The sequence below is a fragment of the Hyperoodon ampullatus genome, assembly GCF_949752795.1.
Source record: "Hyperoodon ampullatus genome assembly, chromosome: 4".
Classification (NCBI taxonomy): Eukaryota; Metazoa; Chordata; class Mammalia; order Artiodactyla; family Ziphiidae; genus Hyperoodon; species Hyperoodon ampullatus.
In genome coordinates this window covers 166773916-166793715 of record NC_136917.1, presented here as the reverse complement: position 1 = coordinate 166793715, position 19800 = coordinate 166773916, and the positions used below count along the sequence as shown (strand labels likewise).

Here is a 19800-nt window from a genome sequence, read left to right as displayed (position 1 = left end):
TGGGGAGGAAACGAGAGATGTAAAAGTATCTTTGGGGGCTGCCACCTGAAGTGTCCCTGGATAGGTCCTCCTCAGTGTGTGAGAGGCTGGTGATAAAACCCCCTGGGATATAGAAGAGCAGAAAGTCGACAGAAACTCTGCTGTCCTTCCTGGACGTCAGTGCTGGTTGCACAAGACTCAGGAAGTCCCGCCATGAACCATCACAGAGCGGGGGCCACACAGTAGGAATGGCAACAGGGCTTGCTGGGCAGAAGAGGATTCCTGTGGCCCCAGTGTGACACGGGGTAGCCCTGAGTGTTTCTGTGGTCTTGAGTGGGTGGGCTGTGTAAGTTAGCCAGGGAAAAAGGCTAAGGATCCAGGGCTGCAGAAGGGTTAGTTGGCCAGGAAGTTGGGATGCATCAGAATGGCAGGCATGGACTGTGTCTGCATCTCAAGGAAGCTCAACAGTGGGGAAGGCAGGTGTAGGCCAGGAGAGCACCTTGGACCAGAAACGGTCCAACCTCCAATTGCCCTGTCCCAGCTGGGAAACCAATAGGACAAGGAGGCTTGTCCTGGGCAAGAGGCAGCATAGGAGAGAAACGATTTCAGACGGAAATGAATACCCAATCTCCATCCCCCACAGGGATACGAATGCCTGTAAGACCCCCAAGTTTAGCAGCAACCACAGGGGGGCAGGAGAAGATGAAGGCAGACAAGCATAAATGTGGCCAAGTGTTAAACCTTGAGGGACTGGGAAATAGATGAATTTGATTGAGTTTGCTAGAAGTGTCTAGATTATGTGATTTTTTTTCTTTTTTTCCTTTTTTGCATTAGGCAAAACAAGGGCTCCAGGTGACTTTCAAAACAGAACATTTCTGGTTGTTGGTCTGCACTCTCTTTCTGCTTCTCACTAGCGGATGATGACCCTAAGAGTAGCCTTGGAAGATCACATCTTTACCACACCTTGAAGATGGCAGAACAGCTGTCAGCCTGGGTGAAATAATTCATGGAGTGGAGCTTCCCTCCTCACGCACCTTCCCTTACCTGTTACACCAGAGAAAATAGCTTCTACCTCCTATCTCATTTGAGCCCTTGCATATTTGAGGGTCTCTTTTTCACAGTAGCTAGAATTTCTCTAACTAATGAGATGTGCTAGTGTGTTAAAATGAACTGTAATCATTGACTCCTAACCCTAGGTTTTAACTAGTGATGTTGGAAGTGGGGTTCCTCATCTCTGACCTCTTCCTTGTAAAGATGACCCCTGGGACACCCTTGTGCCTTGTGTATGTGTGTATATGTGTGTGTGTGTATATATATATGTGTGTGTGTGTATATATATGTATGTATACACCCTTGTGTATATACTCCTATTATAGCATCTATCATGTTTTTTTCTGGCCTTTTTGTTTACATGTTTATTACCGGTACCTGAGGGAAGTTACCAAGTCACATTCATCTCTTTATGTCATCTGTCTTCTAATTACTGGCTCACAGCTGGGGAGTAAAAACGTTTAACTGGTGAAAGAAAATGTCAGGTTGATTTCTAGTACCACATGTGTATTACTTAAGAACTGCATTCTCCACTGAAAGGCACTAGATAGAAAGGATCAAAGCCACTGCAATTAGTTGGATCAGCAAGTTCCATCCACTTCCACAAAAGTGTAATCAGGGTTTGAAGAGATCGTATATTTCTTTGGGAGTCTCTCCTAAAGCCAAACTCATCCCTCAATTCTGTGTGTGAGAGTAGAACTTTTGATACAGGGCTTATGAATATTTGCCTGCCCTCAGTGCTGGAAGAACACAATACTGAGTGGCATGTCCTGGGCCACCACAGCTCTGATCATGCTGGGACAGTTAAAATGAAGTTTCCACATTAGAATTCCTCTGTGTCCCCACTGCTCAGGTAATTAACCATGCCGGATTCCAGGGTAGCCCATGTCTTAAACTGGGCTCAGAAAGGATTTCTTCTACAGACAGTTTTACAGCTGCTCTAGGAATCCTGGAAATTTCCTATAGAGACAGGTTGTACCTGCTAGATACCAAACCAAAATCAACTTTATACATTATTAGGCCCAAGAGGTTTAAAGATGCTGCCTCACTGTCTTCTCACTAACATAATTGCTGGTGAAAAATCAGCTGTCATCCTTATTTTTGTATGGAACATGTCTTTTGTCCTCTGGCTGCTTTTAAGATTTTGTCTTTATTACTGATTTTGAGCCATTTGTTTATGAAGCACCTTGGTATAGTTTCATCATGTTTCTTGGGCTTGGGGTTCCTTGAGGTGCTTGGATATGTGAGTTTGTGGTTTTCATTAAATTTGAAAAATTTGGAACCATTTGGAAGATTTTCAACCATTATTTCTTCAAATATATTTTTCTGTTTTCTTTCTCCTTTCTCTCTCCTCTCCTCTGGGAATTCTAATGGCACATATATTAGGCCACTTGAGGCTCACTGATGATCTGTAGGGTTTTTTTAATCTCTCTGCATTTCACCTTGCATAGTTTCCACTGCCATCTTTAAACTCATTAATCTTTCTTCAGCAATGTCTAACCTGCTGTTAATCCCATTCCATGTGTTTTTTTTTTTTTTTTCATTTCAGTTTATTTTCAACTCTAGACATTTTATTTGGGCCTTTTATATATTTTCCACGACTCTAATGAACTTTTTGAACACATGTAGTAGAGTTACAATAACTGCTTGCCTGCTATTTTTAACATCTTTGTTGGCTCTGAATTGGTTTTGAATGGTTGATTTTTCTCCTCATTACGAATCACATTTTCCTGTTTATTTGCTTGTAGGGTTATTTTCAATTGGATGCCAGACATTATTAATTTTAATGCAATGGGTGCTGGATATTTTTGTATTCCTATAGGTATTTTTAAACTTTATTCAAGGATGCAGTTAATTTACTTGGAAACTATTGATTCTTCTGGGTCTTACTTTTAAGATTTGATAGGAAAGACTAGAGCATATTTAGTCCAGGGCTAATTATACCTCAATACTGAGGCAAGACCCTGAGAGTATTCTTCCCAGTGATCCATGAATTATGAGGATTTCCTGTCTGGCTCTTGGAAATGCACATTATGCCCATTCCTGTGTAAATGCCAAGTTACATTCTGTCTAATCATTTCAGGAGGTTGTCTCTTCAGCCTTGGGTATTTCTCTCACATGCATGCACTGAGAGATCTCTGCTGAATATTTGAGGGGGATCCTCTGCATATTTCTAGGGTTCTTTCTATGTGTGGCTTTCTCCTCTTTGGTGCTCTGTCCTATGAGCTCTAGTCACCTTGGTCTCCCTAGATACTCAGTTCCATCTCCTTAGCTCAGAGAGTCTGCTGAGCTCCTCCTGGGTTCCTAATCTTTGTGCTGCGGTCTGGAAACTCTCTCAAGACAGTGAGTTGGGACAATCATAGGGCTCACCTTGTTTATTTCCTGTTTCTCAGAGATCAATTTCTTCATTGACTAATGCTTAGTGTTATAACAACCATTGTTTCATATATTTCTCTGGCTTGTTGCTGTTGTTGTTGTTATTATTACTACTTAAAGGAACTTGGTGCTCCATCTTGGCATCTTGGGTGGAAGTGGAAATCCCTCAGCTTTAGCTGTTTCTACAGTTTCTGAATGTAATTCTGTAACTTAGCACTTTGCTATTCAATGACGATGGTGAAAGTAGAGCCAAACTATCCAAAAACGGGTTTACTCTCTAGTCAGCTTGGATGCATGTGGCATTTCTAATACAGGTGCAGCCCTCGGGATCAGTACTACTTACTGGGGTCTTAGAAGAAACCACTGAATATTGTGTGATTAGAACCAATGACCTGGTGGTGACCCTGGCTCCTCTCCATCTCCTCCTGAGGTTGGGCCCATCCTCATTCTGCCTCAGGCTGGGCATCAGGCCCAACTCAATGTGTTGTCTCTAGGAGCCTGCTGATTGGGCAGAGTCCTGAGATAACCTCTGTGTTTATTTTGGCCCCATTTCTAACCCATTAGGCATGATGCTTCATGTCCCATTTTCATCATGATCTTTCACCACCCTGTTTCTTTGCATTTAAACCTTATGCTTTACATCACACTGCTAACTAGGACAAAGACCTTTGTCTTAGATGTTAAACCATGATTTTTACTTTTATTTCTTGCACTCCACTCATCTGCCCTGGTTTACTTTTAATGATACACTAATTGCTAAGCTACACTAAATTCAGTGCCTTCAAAGCATTGCCCCTGTCCTTAGGAACAAGTCTCAAATTTCCCAGTTCTCTTATTTTTTATTCATCTGTGCCACATGGCCAGAGATTCTGTTTCCTTCTCAGTAAATCTGCATTGCTATCATGTTACTTCATTAAATATTAACAGATTAATATCCAAGTTTCTCTTTATTCCATCTTACTTTAAACATAAATGGACAACTAATAGACTCTCTGAGAATAGTCACATTTTAGGGAGAAAACTGACCATACAAAGATATCTAAAATGTTTGACTTAATAGCAAGTACAGATATATTTCTACAGTTCTAATCCTGAGTTTTCAGAGAGTTCAGTTACAATAAAAATAACCCATAAATGGGAGTTGAAAGAGCATTCATTCACATTTTGGAACTCCTCAAACTACTATAACCAGCTGTTTTAATATTCTGTGACAAACAAAATCATTTCACTGTAAATGAGAAAAACGTAACCGAAGTCCATGTTAGCTAATAAAAACACTTCACTTGCTTCTGCCATTATGTTTTTCTGATGCTTGTAAACCAAGTAATGAGTGTTTTAAAGTTTAAAAAGTATTTGGACCATTATGAAGATCTAGCTTGCTAGTCAATTTGTCACGGAAAAAGAGTGTGCACGATCTCCCCATAAAGAGAAGTTATTGTTTCAGATGATGAGGTCTATAAAAAGCTCTCTCCATGCAAAATTCTGGTGTTTTACCTTCACATTTCTGCCTTTGTTTGGGCCATAAACGTTAAGGACACTTTAAAAAACGCTACTAAATTTCAACAGTTGCTATAAAAACACATTCTTAGAACCCTAGCTTTTAGATGGTAATGCTGTCTGCATGAAATTTGATGCTGTTTCTGTGTCTTCAGTCAATCTTTTAATTGCTCAGTATTATTTCTTTCTTTTTTTTACTTAAATCAAGCTTTTTTAAAGTAAGGATTTCTTTGTTTGGTTTTGGTACAATTTATTCTCGATCTTTAAAAAACTGTAACTATTTATCAGTGTTTGGCTTAATGACAATCTTCTCAAATCATTCCTATAGATTATCTATCTTCCCTTCCCACATATTTCCTTACCATTTAATATGGTATATTAATAAATTATTACAAAAGATGATGATAACATGATTGACCTTTATGCATACTTGTGTATTTGTATTTTGATAAGAAAATTCTTATATAAGTATGTATATTTATAACTATGCACAAATATGTCCTAACGACCCTTTACCCTGCTTGAGGACTATCCAATTTGTCTAGAGTTATCAGGGAAGCCAGTGTTTCCTATAAGTAAGGTTGACATCCTGAGACTCAAAATTCTACTTAACCATTGGGATAAAAGTCTTTCTAAAATGCTTTCTGTCTTCTAAAGTTACTAGTAATAATTAAACATTTTCTGATAACAGAGGGTCAGCATTATGACCGTCCACGATTAGAATAAATGAAACAGCTGAAACCTTGAATGGCCTCTGACATTTTTTTCTTTCTTGCATCTTTGTATTTACTTCTTCTAACTCTTCTGTCTTTTCACTTTGCTGTCAGGGTATCTACTCTACCTTCTTAAGGCAGATCTGTGTGCCTGCTTACAAGAGTAACTCCTTGTATTTTTTAATTTCTTGCTTGAAATCTGATGAGGGCTGGGAAATCCGAGAGTCATAGTTGTTAAACTTTGTCTAAAGTACAGAACAGCTTTTGTGATGTTGATTTCAGCTGTTCCAGAACATTCTGCCTCTTTCTCAGTGGTCTCTATTAGTAATAGAAAAATTTACCAAATCAGTGCATCTGGATATGTGGGGATAAATGTCATACTGGGGATAACTGTGCTGCAGTGGGATAACTGTGCTGAAGTAATGTTCAGGGTTATGAAATGAAAACAGTCAGCAAGATGTTATTGCTAGAAAATACTGAGAATTTTTATCAGACTTCTTCCATAATTCTCATTATATAACCCAAAGTAGGAGAGAATTTTTGAATATCAAAATAGTATAAATCAGTATAAAATAAATTAGTATAAAGTAGTATAAAATATAAATTTATTGTTTTATTACTCTAAACACCTAAAGACCCAGACATATCTCAGCAGCTTGCCCAGCTGACCTGGCTACCTTTAGATACAGAGCCTGTGTCTTTAATTACCAATTTAAACCATAAGTCCAACACTGCAGCAGGAATTGCGGAACTGAGCAATGATATCAAAATCTGCATCCTGAAAAACACTGATGAGTCTGGAAACTGGAATGAAAATAGTTCTCCCAAAACTCCTCCTTTCTATCAATTTTAGATTGTACTGACTACATATTCCCATCTGAATCAAAGGACCAAATAAAGAATCATAAAGTGTGACCATTTGAAGATGGTCTGGCCACAATATGTGCTATTAACTGCTTAGTGACCGATAGATGTTTATAAATATAAAAGACAGCTATCCACAAGAAAGACATCTGGACATAGACACGAGTTCAGTTAAAAGTTTGTGTTTGAGCATTATTGCTCAGCCAAGCATAGGACTGAGCAGTGGGGTACAAAGAAATAAATGGAATGGATTTCTGCCCTTAGAAGACTTATAGACCAGATTGTCTTCTAGAGGATATTCTTAGTAACTCAACAAGGACTCACATGAATAAATGAATGATTGGTGACACTGATCCTTGAATGTGGTACAGTCTTGGTATGTAACATGTCATTTTTCTCTGGCTGCTTTTAAGATGATCTCTTTACTACTGATTTTGAGCAACTTGATTATAATGTAACTTGGTATAACTTTTCATGTTTCTCTTAGAGTTTCTTGAGTTGCTTAGATGTGTGAGCTTGCAGTTTTCAGTAAATTTGGAAAGTTTTCAACCATTATTTCTTCAAATAGTTTTTTCTGTTCTCTTCCTCCTTTCTCTCTTGTTTTGTTTGGTTCTTCATTTACACATACATCAGGCCACTTGAAGGTCACTGATGTACTGTCAATTTTTTTTTCCTTTTTCCTCTGTTTCATTTTGTATACTTTCCAGTTGCTATCTTTCAGTTCACTAATCTTTTCTGCAATGTCTAATCCGCTGTTGATCCCATTCCATGTATTTTTCATTCCAGATATTGTTTTCAACTCCAGAAGTTTTATTTGTATCTTTATAAATTTTCCATGTTTCCAGTTAACTTTTTCAGCACATGGAACATAGAGTTTAACTTTTAAAGCAAAGGTGGAAGTCTTACATTCAAAATCCTCTAGAGCTCAAAGACATTTCTCCATTTTAAACTTGTTCTTATAAAGAATTAAGTGTTTCTCAAGTAAAGCAATAATTCATTAAAAAAAAATCAAGAGATGGCAAACTTGATTTGCCACCATCTAGATGGCTTTGCATTTCAGGGCAGACTCAGGCCTGGAACCCAGAGCTTCTCTCCCCATCCCCTTCTAATCCATCCTCCAAGGCCAGGGAGCTGGGTGGGGACTTGCAGCAACTTAGTGTTCTTGGGTACATACAGTGACAACCCCTTAGCCTATGACATCCTGCCTCTTTGCATCTAGTGTTGCGACTGATCTGCATGATGTGGGGTGAAGCCACCATGATCTCCTCTGCTTAAAGACAACGCATCTGAGAAACACTGAGGTGCTTTAATTTTCCCAGGACCACAAAGCTTAGAAAAGTTAGAGCCTAGGTTTGAATTGTGATCTGAGTTGAAGCCTCCTAACTTTAGAGTGAAGTTAATGCTAAGGGCAAGTTCAAGGAAGTGACTTCCATTACTATCTCTTTCCTACTTATGCAAGGCTATACTCTGGCATTCTTCTTGGTGAGACTCTACTTTTGAAGCTTTTCTCTGGTTGAAAGCAAGAGACAAGTTCACCTCAAGCCCATCCCAAACTGAATTCTTAAGGTACAACATTAGTGATGCCTTATGGACAGGGAGGGAAAGGGATAATTATGCTCATTCTTAAGACTCTCGAGAGAAGAGGTGAGCCTGCCATGATTGAGTAAGTAGCCAGCTCCCGGGAAGTATCATCAGGGGCTGGGTCCCAAGAGCTGAGATGTCACATCCAAGAAAGAAAATGCTCCAGCTGACACTGTAGCCATGGAAAGGAAGATGGCAGAGAGAGAAGTGACGAGAGGCAGGTATTGGAAGGTATAATAATAAGGGAATGTATTATTACATGACACTGAAGCCAATACGTGTGGTACCCATGGTACTGAGCTTCTGAGAGTTATCTGTAGCTATGTGTCTATATTAATATTGTTTTGAAGAAAATGAATGGTAAAGAAAAGATTGATTTATGGATATCCCAAACCCCAGGCATTGATATTAAATGAATGAGGAATTGAAGGTGGAGGTCTTGATATTTTCTCTACATGCCCTCAGTTCTTCTAAGAGGTTACACTCTTTTGTGCAATAAGGCAAGTTAGCCCATGTAACTATTAGTGACCAAACTCAAGAATTCTTTGCTATCATGAATCCGTTTCTACCCACAAAGTAGGTCATGAAAAATTTTTGGTGAGAACCAACCTGGAACAGTGTGTATTTGTAAAGACCCAGAGAAAAAGATCCCCCTAATCTCTTTCCCAATCATACAGTTGCTTTACTGTAACCTTTTGCCAAAGATAACTATTTTCCTCTGTAATCCCGTAATTTAAAAATGCAAGAGGTTCTTTTCCTTTGGGGACATGACCAGCTACAACATTACAGGATTCACCATGGTTTTCATATGACATGTTTGGGTATCAGCTCCCTTAACTGTCAATGACAGTGCTTTGAAAAGTCTCAACATGTCAGTCTCCCCTGAAAATGAAGTAGCTCAGCTACGCAAATATAATGGAAAGCATTCACAGCATCTTCAATGACTATACTTACATCTATTCCTCTGTGTTTTGTAGCGACCTTCAACGACCCCTGAGCCCTTAAGAAGAATTTTTAAAAGAAATACCTTTCTAAGTCCAACAGTTCAATGGAACTGGTCTTTCTCTAATATCCTTAGAAACTTTATTAGAATTGCACTTCTCAAAATTGGACTTCTCATATTTCCTAAGGACCTTCTCATCATTCCAGATTTCTTTCTTATTGTAACAAACTCATCATACCTTCCAGCTCCCTGCAGCCAAGTTCTGCAGGGCGCCTGCTGCCCCTTCCAGCGTGTCTGCATTTGAGCACTCAGAGAGCAGTGTGAGGTAGGGTTTGACTATGGATGGGTGCCACAGCATCTGGATCCCTTTTGGTGGTTCTGCACAGTCTGGAAGAGGTCCTACTCCATCCCACTGGTGGAAGAGAAATGAGAGAGTAAACATCTTCAACATCTTTACACTTCCCAGTATTGCCTTCGGCAAACATCAAAGACAAAAACAAAAGCAGGGTGTCATGACATTTGGTGAGCATCTACTGTAGGTAGGATACTGCATCAACAGTCCAAGGACCACCAAAAATGGGAGAGCCATTCCTGCCCACCGAGAGCTTATGATGGAGGGTGGAGGGGGTTGGAGCATGTACATAAGTGAATGTAACTGGCAGTAGAATGGCTAAGCCCTCTGAGAACAATTCTAGCACACTGCTACAAGAAGGAAGGAGAAGAGATGGGTTAATTTTAATCGGTCAGGGTGGAAGAAAGCTAAACATCAAGGCACCATACTTTACAGTAAGCATACTATAGGCATAGCATAGTAGTTAGTAACTATCAAATGCCCTCACTTCTTATACACAAGTGTTAATTGTGATAAATTCCTATATCACTTGTAAAATACATATTCTGTCATTGCACCTATGGGCATCAAACAAATGACAGAGTGGACAAAAGAGAGAAAATTGTTACGGTTTATTACATACATTGACGTGAGCTATAAGCAAATTTTGATCTTATAGAAATTCTGATGTTTGCTTTGAATTGAATCTAATAAATAACAGAATATGTAATTAAAATTTAATTACATATACATTTTAAATTATGGATTATATGCACAAATCAGTAGAGTCCTAAAAATGATAGCTATGAAGATCATGTAGCGATTTGGACAAATGTTTATGATAAAAGTTAAATAAACAAAGCAGGATGAAAAGTAATATTGGGTTTGTGTTCAAAAATGTAATGATAATAAAAATTTATTAATAAAGTGTCTCTCATTTTTTCTACCTTTCTAATTTTCTGTTTTGTTATCCTTATAATTTAAAAAATATTAAATGTTCCAATAATGATTCTGATCTTTGATCACACATAGCCTATTTCTTTCATTAAAAATAAAAGCAATGAGTATAATGAGGGTAGAAATAAAGTAATAAGTGTAGAAAAAATACTCCCATATTCATTTTTGAGAAAAATCATAGTAAAACAAAAGAATTATTTTATAGTATCACAGTGGGAATATTAAGTTATTTAACTGCTTATTTGGCTTTATTAATGATTGCTTAAAACATAATCTAAAAGACATATATATCAATACTAAGCTTTATCACAGATATTTTATGTACATACATGTATGTGCACCTGTGTCCATATATGTGTATGTATACCTATGAAAAAAAATTGTATTTCAGAAGCTGTGTAAGTAAGTTCCTTATTTCTGAAAATTTACCTGGAAGAAAATATAGCTTACATCCTATCCTCGCAACAAAAATAGAAGTGTTGATAGAAATAATGAAAAGTTGTTTAACATTTACAAACAATTTCAAGAATCTATCACTTATTTTCCAAAAGAAAAATTAGAAAGTCATGCCTTCTTTTTCTCAATTATGATACAGCTTAACTCAGTTCAAGGCTAAAGCTCAGAGATGAATGACATCCCATCGACGGGTGACGGCCATCCCATTAAAGGTCATTTTCATTCAGAGTGTCACTCTATCTCCACTTTATAACAAGGACACTCAAGGTGGGGATCTTCCTGTTCTTTCAACCAAAGCCACTTCTAAACCCTTCAAAGCGGACTTTGCACCTGTACACAGCCTATCAATAAAACCAGTCCATCTCTTTTAAATACATAACAAAACAAAATTGAAAGTGAACCAGACGTGTCACATTGCTCCTGCTTCATTATTTGAGACTGGCTCACTGCACCAAATAGAAAGAGAGCACTAGGCTAAGAGAACAGCCCTTTTGTAGATTTGATGACTTTGATGATGAAACAAGAGTGATATTGTCTTCTCATAGGAAACCAGCTGGGGGTATTGAATCTCTCGGCTAGCTAGTGTAACAGGAAATGCTAAATTATTTCTTTATTTTTTTCATTTTGTTCTCTCCTTAATACTTTTAAGCTATCATTTTCATATAAAGATTTAGATTTCATATAAAGATTTAGAGCTCAACATGGATGGAATTTCCCTCTCATGTAAGAGCCAACATAACAGCGTGAGGTATAGAGACATTTTATTTGCACGCTCATTACAACATGTGACAGACAAACTGTAAAAAGAGTAAAAAAAAAAAGCTGTGTTATCATTTGCTGGGTTTCATCTGGTTCTTTTTTTCTAACTTCCGTGCAAATAAAACAGGATAAATGGCTAAATCAGTAGACAATTTTCTTCTGTTCTGACATGTGATCTATGTAGCTCTTAAATACCTTTTATTACAATCCTTTCTTAGTGGCTACAGAGAGAATCTGAAGGAAATAAAAGGAAAACTGATGTGAATATGGATAACCTTTGACAGCAACAAAAGAAGTTCAAAGGGGATTCTCTGCTATTTCAGAACGCTGATGGCACCCTGGCACATCGACACAGAAGATAAAGAACTATTTCAAAGGCGGTCAGTGTATCCTGCCTTCATCTGGGTACTTTATTCAAACTTTTATTGAGTTAATAGGGAAAGAAGTATCTATCAACTGTCCATTAAAAAATAGATTTTCATCACCTATAAAAAACCGGAAGTCTTCTTTAAAAGTTGTGCTAACACACGTGAAGTCATGTCGCCTAGCCAATCAATAACAACAGGACTACAGGGCAATGGTGACGTCAGGATCAGACTGAAGTTGTGAAACAGTTCTGCATGTGAAAACGTTTAATGCCAACCTTCTTCTAGAGTGAGGATCCACGAGAAATCAAGGGATATGCAACTCTTTTACCAAAAAAATGGAAACTCATTATTTATAAATTTAAATACAAGATGAATTTATCCTAAAATTTCTTCAAAACTGCCACATGGCTTGAAGGCAAGCAGTGGCTAAATCTTTAACACAGTCAAAACACTGATCACACAGCTATTTAGTCCTAAGAACACAGAACTTAAATTTATAAATAAGCCTTATGCAAACTATATTTGTTTTTGACTGTACCTTGAGGGCATATTACCAAAATTTTTCTAAGAACTTGAAATATGAAAATAATATATAAAGAAACAAAACGTTTTCAGGTCAGGAGGGAGAACTTTCTATGTAATAGAGACAAGGCACAACCAACAAAGTATTTCCAGGAAACCAACAGGGACAAAGCTAGCAGAGTATTTTTTTATTATATTGGCTGAATTATTGCCAAGTTGTGACATATAAACACACACACACACAGAAGTGTGTGTGTGTGTGTTTATATGTCTTCATTTATCAGGTTTAAATTTAAAAATCAAACAGAAATTAGACAAAGGGAAAGCAAAAGAAAAAGGAGAAAGGCATTTGTGGTTTTAAAAAGTTTTCTTCCAGCACAGGGGAAATGTTGAGTGAAAATATCCCTTCCTCCTCATAGTTTTACTCCTTAGGCTTGAGAGTTAAATAAATGTTCCTTAATTTTAGGCACATTTAAAATTTTATCTGTTATATTTTAACGAATAAAACTTGCAAAAGTTCTAGCTGTTCTTGATTCTTAAAGTTAGTACTTAAATGTTCAAATTATACTTTATGCAGGTCATTCATGTTATTAAATAGGAAAAAACCCTGATAATCTCTAGCATTAAAGCTCCTCTTATTCATTGTCTTATTTATAGGAATTGAGAATTTACAAATATACTTCGAGTTTAAGAAATTAAGGATTGAGTGGGTTATAACAGAGTATTTTAGATTTTTTTCAACAGATAATACTTTAGATTGGGACTTCCCTGGTGGCGCAGTGGTTAAGAATCCTGCCAATGCAGGGGACACAGGTTCGAGCCCTGGTCTGGGAAAATCCCACATGCCGAGGAGCAACTAAGCCCGTGCGCCCCACTATTGAGCCTGTGCTCTAGAGCCCGTGAGCCACAAATACTGAAGCCCGCACACCTAGAGCCCATGCTCCGCAACAAGAGAAGCCACCACAATGAGAAGCACATGCATCGCCATGAAGAGTAGTCCCTGCTCGCCACAACTAGAGAGAGTCCACGTGCAGCAACAAAGACCCAACACATCCAAAAATAAATTTAAAAAAACAAAAAACACTCAGCACTAAGAAACACTAAGCACTAAGAAAGTTTGGTGTCAGTGTTATGAGGACCCTCCAGCTACACCCTGGCTGTCCTGCCCTGGAAACTCTTTTGGGGACAGGCTGGCAGCAAAGAAGGAGTGAGTAAGGCAGGATTATGCTGACAGTAGATCACAGAACAAACCAATAGACTGACTTGTCCTCCCAAGTAGCACCACATTCACTAACATATTATCAACACTTTTGTTTTTCAGTTATATATATATATATATATATATATATATATATATATATATATATACATATATGTATATTTATCAGACTATTTTCCATTATAGGTTATTACAAGATATTGAACATGGCTCCCTGTGTTATATAGTAAATCCTTATTGCTTATCTATTTTATGTGTAGTATTGAGAGTTGGAATCTGTCAATCCCATACTCCTAATTTATCCCTCTCCTCCTTACCCCTTTGGTAACCATAAGTTTGTTTTCTATGTCTGTGAGTCTATTTCTGTTTTGTAAATAAGTTCATTTGTATCATTTTTTAAGATTCCACATATAAGCAATATCATGTGATACTGGTCTTTCTCTGACTTACTTCACTCAGTATGACAAACTCTAGGTCCATCCATGTTGCTGCAAATGGCATCATTTCATTCTTTTTTACATATCAGTACTTTGCTTGACTGGCTTTAAAGGTATGACTGTACAACTAATATCAATAAAACAAATAAGCGAACAGTTTATATCATTCATTATCCAAAATTGTTAGAATTGAAAATATGTATTCTCTCTCCAAGAAGGTAGTGCTCAAACATTTTTTAAAAGGAAGAGAATAAGATGCTTCCACGTTAGAAGCCAAGGGTTTGCTGAAATCTGGACACAGTGGTTTTTGATGTGGTCATGGTCAGGGAAGGAGATACACACTGGCCACTGACTGTAAGGAATGCCTGCTTAGGAAGAAAACCACACAACTGTGGGAATGGGCTCAGTGTGTGGGTTTAAAAAAAAAAGCCTTTCTTTAGACTGGCTTTTAATACTTTTACTTCTCCTTAGGGCTTAAATTCTATTTTAAAGATTTCTCTCTTAGTTGGTTTGAGGATGGAATCATGGAAGCCATTTGCTCCTTATACAAAAAGAGAGGTCTGACTTAGGGATAAAAATCAGAAAGTTCGGGCTTCCCTGGTGGCACAGTGGTTGAGAGTCCGCCTGCTGATGCAGGGGACACGGGTTCATGCCCCGGTCCAGGAAGACCCCACATGCTGTGGAGCAGCTGGGCCCGTGAGCCATGGCTGCTGAGCCTGAGCGTCCGGAGCCTCTGCTCCGCAACGGGAGAGGCCACAGCAGTGAGAGGCCCGCGTACCGCAAAAACAAAACAACACAAAACAAAAAAATCAAAAAGTTCAGGGACTTCCCTGGAGGTCCAGTGGACTGTGTGCTCTCAGTGCAGGGGGTGTGGGTTCGATCCCTGGTCGGGGAAATAAGGTCCCACATGCTGCATGGTACCGTCAAAAAAAAAGATTAGAAAGTTCAAAACCCAGAAAGTAAAGATGTCTGTACACTTTACAAAGAGACTGTGTAAATGGATTCTTTAGGGGATGGTGGCTCACAAGATTATTACATTCATAAGAGCCCCTACTGAATGAGAAGAATTAACGAGGGAATTTCAGCTCCTCCCTCTGAAGGAGCTTACAACTACCCCAGTTTCTACTTCCAAGGCACCAGGCTGGGTACCACGGAGATGCTAACAAGACGTTCTCGCCTACATGGAAGAAAGATTTACATTCTGGGAGGAGCACTGCTAAAATACACAGCTCCTTCTGTTGCATATGTCACAGCCATTCCAGTCTATGTACGGAAAAGAGCTTTTGCTGCTGTATGTTTGGAACACAAATAGAAAAGGCCACTTCACCAGCGGAATGCATCTCTAGTGCCTAAATTTCTCTACCAACGACAGAGAATGACAGTCAGCATGTGTGCAGGCTCACTTTTCTTTTAAAGGGATTTCAGTGACATAAATGAGCCAGAGGTATTGCAAGGGAAAGGGAGTGGATGTGCAGTGACAGGAAAACAGTCTGATTTTAAAATCCCACTCTTGCCTCCCAGCTGAAGTTACACATCACAGAATGTAGGAAGAGAAAATGGCTCTAAAATGGGAAACTGTCAGGGAATATTCCTTCATGCAGGGTTTGGGTAAATTAGGCTGCAGCCAGTGCTAAATACTTTGAAAAGCCACAATCTAAACACAGTTCATCCACTGTTGGCCACTTTTTGCTTGACTTGGTTTGAACAGCAGTTACTAATTGATTTTTGCCCTGACCGTGTTTCATCACTTTCAGCTAATGGGGGGAGGGGAGGAGGAAAAGGAGGCAGGCAAGGGAATGGAAGTAATGGTTATTAAAAAAAATAAACAAAACTCCAAGCAACTGTCAAAAGCCAAAAGAGAAATGATTTTTGTGTTGACGCTTGGGAATTTGGAAGGCAAGGGTAGCTCGGGCGTCTGACTTCCCCTGGGAGCTGTTCAGAAGCCGTCGACTACAGGGAGGCTGAACCTACAGAAAGAGAGAACAGAGGTGACGGCCAGTGACTCGTATTCTTGTGGTACATGTGTCTCCAGGCTCTCCTTGCAAAAGATATGGGGAATTTTGCATTTGAGAGATTAGAAACCTGTCTTAAAGGTGAGATCAGCTATGGTGTTTCCCAAACAAGGCTTCAGAACAAAAGTCATTCAGGGACAGACTTGCTGACTCACCTCCGTGCCTGTGTGGGCACACACCCCTCAGGAGAAGGCGGGAGGGAGGCGGGTGATGCTGCCAGCTCTGGAGATTGGCACAAGGTGGCCACTGTGTTGTGACCACAGAGGAGTGTTATCAAGGCTGGTCTACAACATCACTGGGCTCGCCCGCCGCTTCCCCAAGTCATCCTGATGGAACCAACTGGAACACTAGTAATGCTCACCTAGAATTCTTTCTGCTCCTAACTTCTCATCCACATCTAGGGAAACCTGGGCTATGACCCACCCCACTACCTGCTTTTTTAAGGGACTCTGTCCCTGACTTGCCAACTTCCTTGAGGTAGTCCTGTAGTCTTGTTTGTTTATATCTTTGGTGATACATCCCTCAAAGACAGTCTAATACAGTGGTTTTCAACTGGAGTGATTTTAACACCCAAGGGGACAGTTGGCAATGTCTGGGGACAGTTTTGGTTGTCACAACTAGGGAAAGCAGTGCTATTGATTGGTGTCTACTGGGTAGAAGCCAGTGATGCTGATAAACATCCCACAATGCCCAGGATAGCACTACATCACGGAATTACCCAGCTCCAAATGTCAGCAGTGCCAAGGTTGAGAAACCCAGGTCTAGTCTGTAAGACACAGACTATTGACTGATGGCGTGAGTACTGAATGGTAAAATGTAAACACAAACTAAATGAGACACCAAAAATTGACCATTAAGTCTGTAAACCCACTGAAAGTGGGAAAGCAGCATTTCTAGGTGATGGGATACATTTTATATGAGAGGCGCAGAAGAAGGAGAAGTATCTCACTCATTCACAGGGAGCGGCAAAGGACAGTCACCACACAAAAATGTGCAGCCGTGATCTTTGTGGGCGCATGAGATTTATTGCTTTGAGGACATGAAATAGCATGTCTTGAGTCACCAAGCTCCTGGCATACGGTGAGGTGACAGCAGAGTGAGACTACACTGCTACCAGCCATGAGGAATGAGCGGCCGCTGAAATCAGCAGATGGTTAGAAAGGAAATGGTATTAAGCCACAAGCGAGAAAGTATGGTTACTAATAAGGAAATGGAAACTGCCTGGAAGAAAGAAAAACAACCTGTGATATTAGGAAATGAGGACTTAAAAGCATCAAGAATGTCACAAAGGGGCAGATTCTTCAGGTGATAATAAAGCAAATCAAAATGTACTCACATTGTCTGTCACTGGCATCCAGAGTGATGAAGACAAATTTTGGCTATGTAGCCAGAGCCTTAAAAGCATTCTTTGTAAAAGTAAAACTATATGTTTGAGAAGTGATTAAGGATATAGGCGAGATTTAACTACACGGATGTTTATTGCAGTTTATGTTAGTTAAAATTTGGGAGCAACCTAATTTTCTGATCATCGGGGACTGGTTCATACAACATGGCGACCCCTACAATGGAGTTCTTGGTAGCCCTTCCACATTCTGGTGTAGATGGCTATTTGCTGGCAAGGAGAGAGGTCATGCAGAGCCAAGTGATAAAGCGTCTACAACAGCCTGCAGAGCGAGGCAGGGTGGGTGCTGCACCCACACCCGTCCTTCCCTTCACTGGTGTGCCAGTCACCTGGCTGCAGGTAATCGGGGGCTACACTGTCTGCAGAGAATTTGCAAACAGCCAAATGGATGAAAGTTGGTCTTTCTTATTACCATGTGCAGACAATTCTAAACAATTTCAAGGATAAAATATCCCTCCTTACTGAGGTAGAGAACTCCTACTGCACCCCCTTAGTATGGCACTGTACCCCTTTTCCCTTTGGTTAAGAGAATGCCCAAGGTTCACCTAGGGTCACGGTTGCCCCACAAAAATACTACACATCCCAGTCATCCCTGCAACTCAGGTGCTAATGTGTCCCATCCAGATGGAGAGGGTGTAGGCAACAGTGATGTGTGTGACATTCAGTGGGGGCAGTTCTAGAGGAAAGGGTACTCCCCTCTGTCTTCTTGGCTCCATTTCTGCTCCTGGACTCTGGATATAGAGTCATCTTTGGACCATGAGGAGGAGAGCAACATCCTAAAGAGGTGAGCATGACAAATCTAAGGAGCCTCCGGAGATTCTGCAGACCACAGCCGCCAGCAGTGCCGACTTTTACATTAGCAGGAAATACACTTGTCTTCTCTACGTCACTATGAACTTGGCTGCCTGATGTGGTATGATGTGTCTTAACTCACACTCCAACCAATATCTTATAATTGTATTTTGAAAGGTTAAACAAAGCTATGCATAAATACAGAGAGAAAGAGATCAGAAAGGATTAGAGGCCCAGGTATAAATTTTTATTGTGGCTCACACTAGAAGGGAAGATGATGGGGGTGTGTGCATTATTTCCTTCTTGTAGCTTATTGCTATTTTACTCGTATATTGTTTACATATTACATGTGCCTGTGTTTGTTAATATAAATATTTATAAAAATTTTTGAAGTTATTTAAAATATTTTTATAGATATAATATTTTTACTTATAATTAATATATATTTTGTCTCAAGGAGAAACTTATTTAAAATTAAAGTATGCTTAAAATTCAAATCTGCAATGTACTGATTTAAACTAGCAATAAAATTCATTTTTGTGCTTTGGGACATTGATTGCTATTTATTCTCAGAGTCTCACATCTGGGCCAACAGCATCCATGGGACACAGTGGGCTATGTGTGAGTCTCTTGAGGCGGCTCCCAATACAAAGTCCTGAAACTCCAAGGAAACTTTTCAGGGGATGGGATTTCATGGCATCCAATCCCATTTATGTATGTCACACACTGACATCTTCAGAACTAAGCATCTTTTAGTCTGGTGTGATCAAAGTACTGCTTCTCCAGGGGTACTTTGAGATACATGCATCTACACTTGTTGACATGAACTGCACGTTCTCAGATGATTATCATGGTCTAGAATGTTCATTAGGTTTGCTGGTGATTGCAGAGTCAGAAGGTAATAAAATGCAGCACTGCCATGAGAAGCTGAGGAACAGCCTGAACCACAAATGGAAAGAGAAGAGCTATGCAGTTCTCCTGGCTCACAGCAGCCGTGGGAGGCCAAGTGTCCCAAGAAGACAATGGATGAGGCTGGGACCACCGACTGGCAACAACCCCACAGCAAGAGCTAGAGGCCCCAGTGGACCACAGCTGGACTGCCATTCAGCACAGCTGGTGCTGGGCCTTGGGCTAGATGTCAAAGACGGAAAGAAGACCCACACAGTCTTGCCCCTCAGAAAGTTCTCCCTCTAGGAGATCAACTGCTGTATGTGACTGATAATGTGATGAGCACTGGAGGAGAAGTTTAAATAAAACCATGCAGGTGCAGATTAGAGAAGGATTCACTTTTTGCTTGGGAGAACTCTTGAAAGGGTGAAGGTGATGTTTTACTTGGTTTTGAAGGATAATTCTCCAAGGAGTGGAAGAAGGGAAGGGGAAAGCTGGACCGAGGAGCAGCGTGAGCAGAAGTGAGGAGATGGCCTGCGGTATGCTGGGCTGGGCTGGCCTGTGGTATGCTGGGCTGGGCTGGGCTGGGCTGGGCTGGGCAAGTGTGCAGGGTAAAGGCCTTGAGCTTCTGCGAAGACATGTCTATAGTCATGG

The 19800-nt window shown here is 39.7% G+C and overlaps 1 protein-coding gene across 4 annotated transcripts in view; it reads right to left on the bottom strand.

Moving 5' to 3' along the window:
* CTNND2 (catenin delta 2) overlaps nucleotides 1–19800 on the bottom strand; it is a gene marked incomplete at both ends in the record, with an annotated part of 950049 nt that overhangs the window by 117545 nt on the left and 812704 nt on the right. For all 4 annotated transcript variants that reach the window (XM_079701889.1, XM_079701890.1, XM_079701891.1 and 1 more), the window contains one exon: nucleotides 9242–9415. In XM_079701889.1, coding sequence (XP_079558015.1) covers nucleotides 9242–9415 — 174 coding nt within the window. The remainder of the gene's footprint in view (nucleotides 1–9241; nucleotides 9416–19800) is intronic.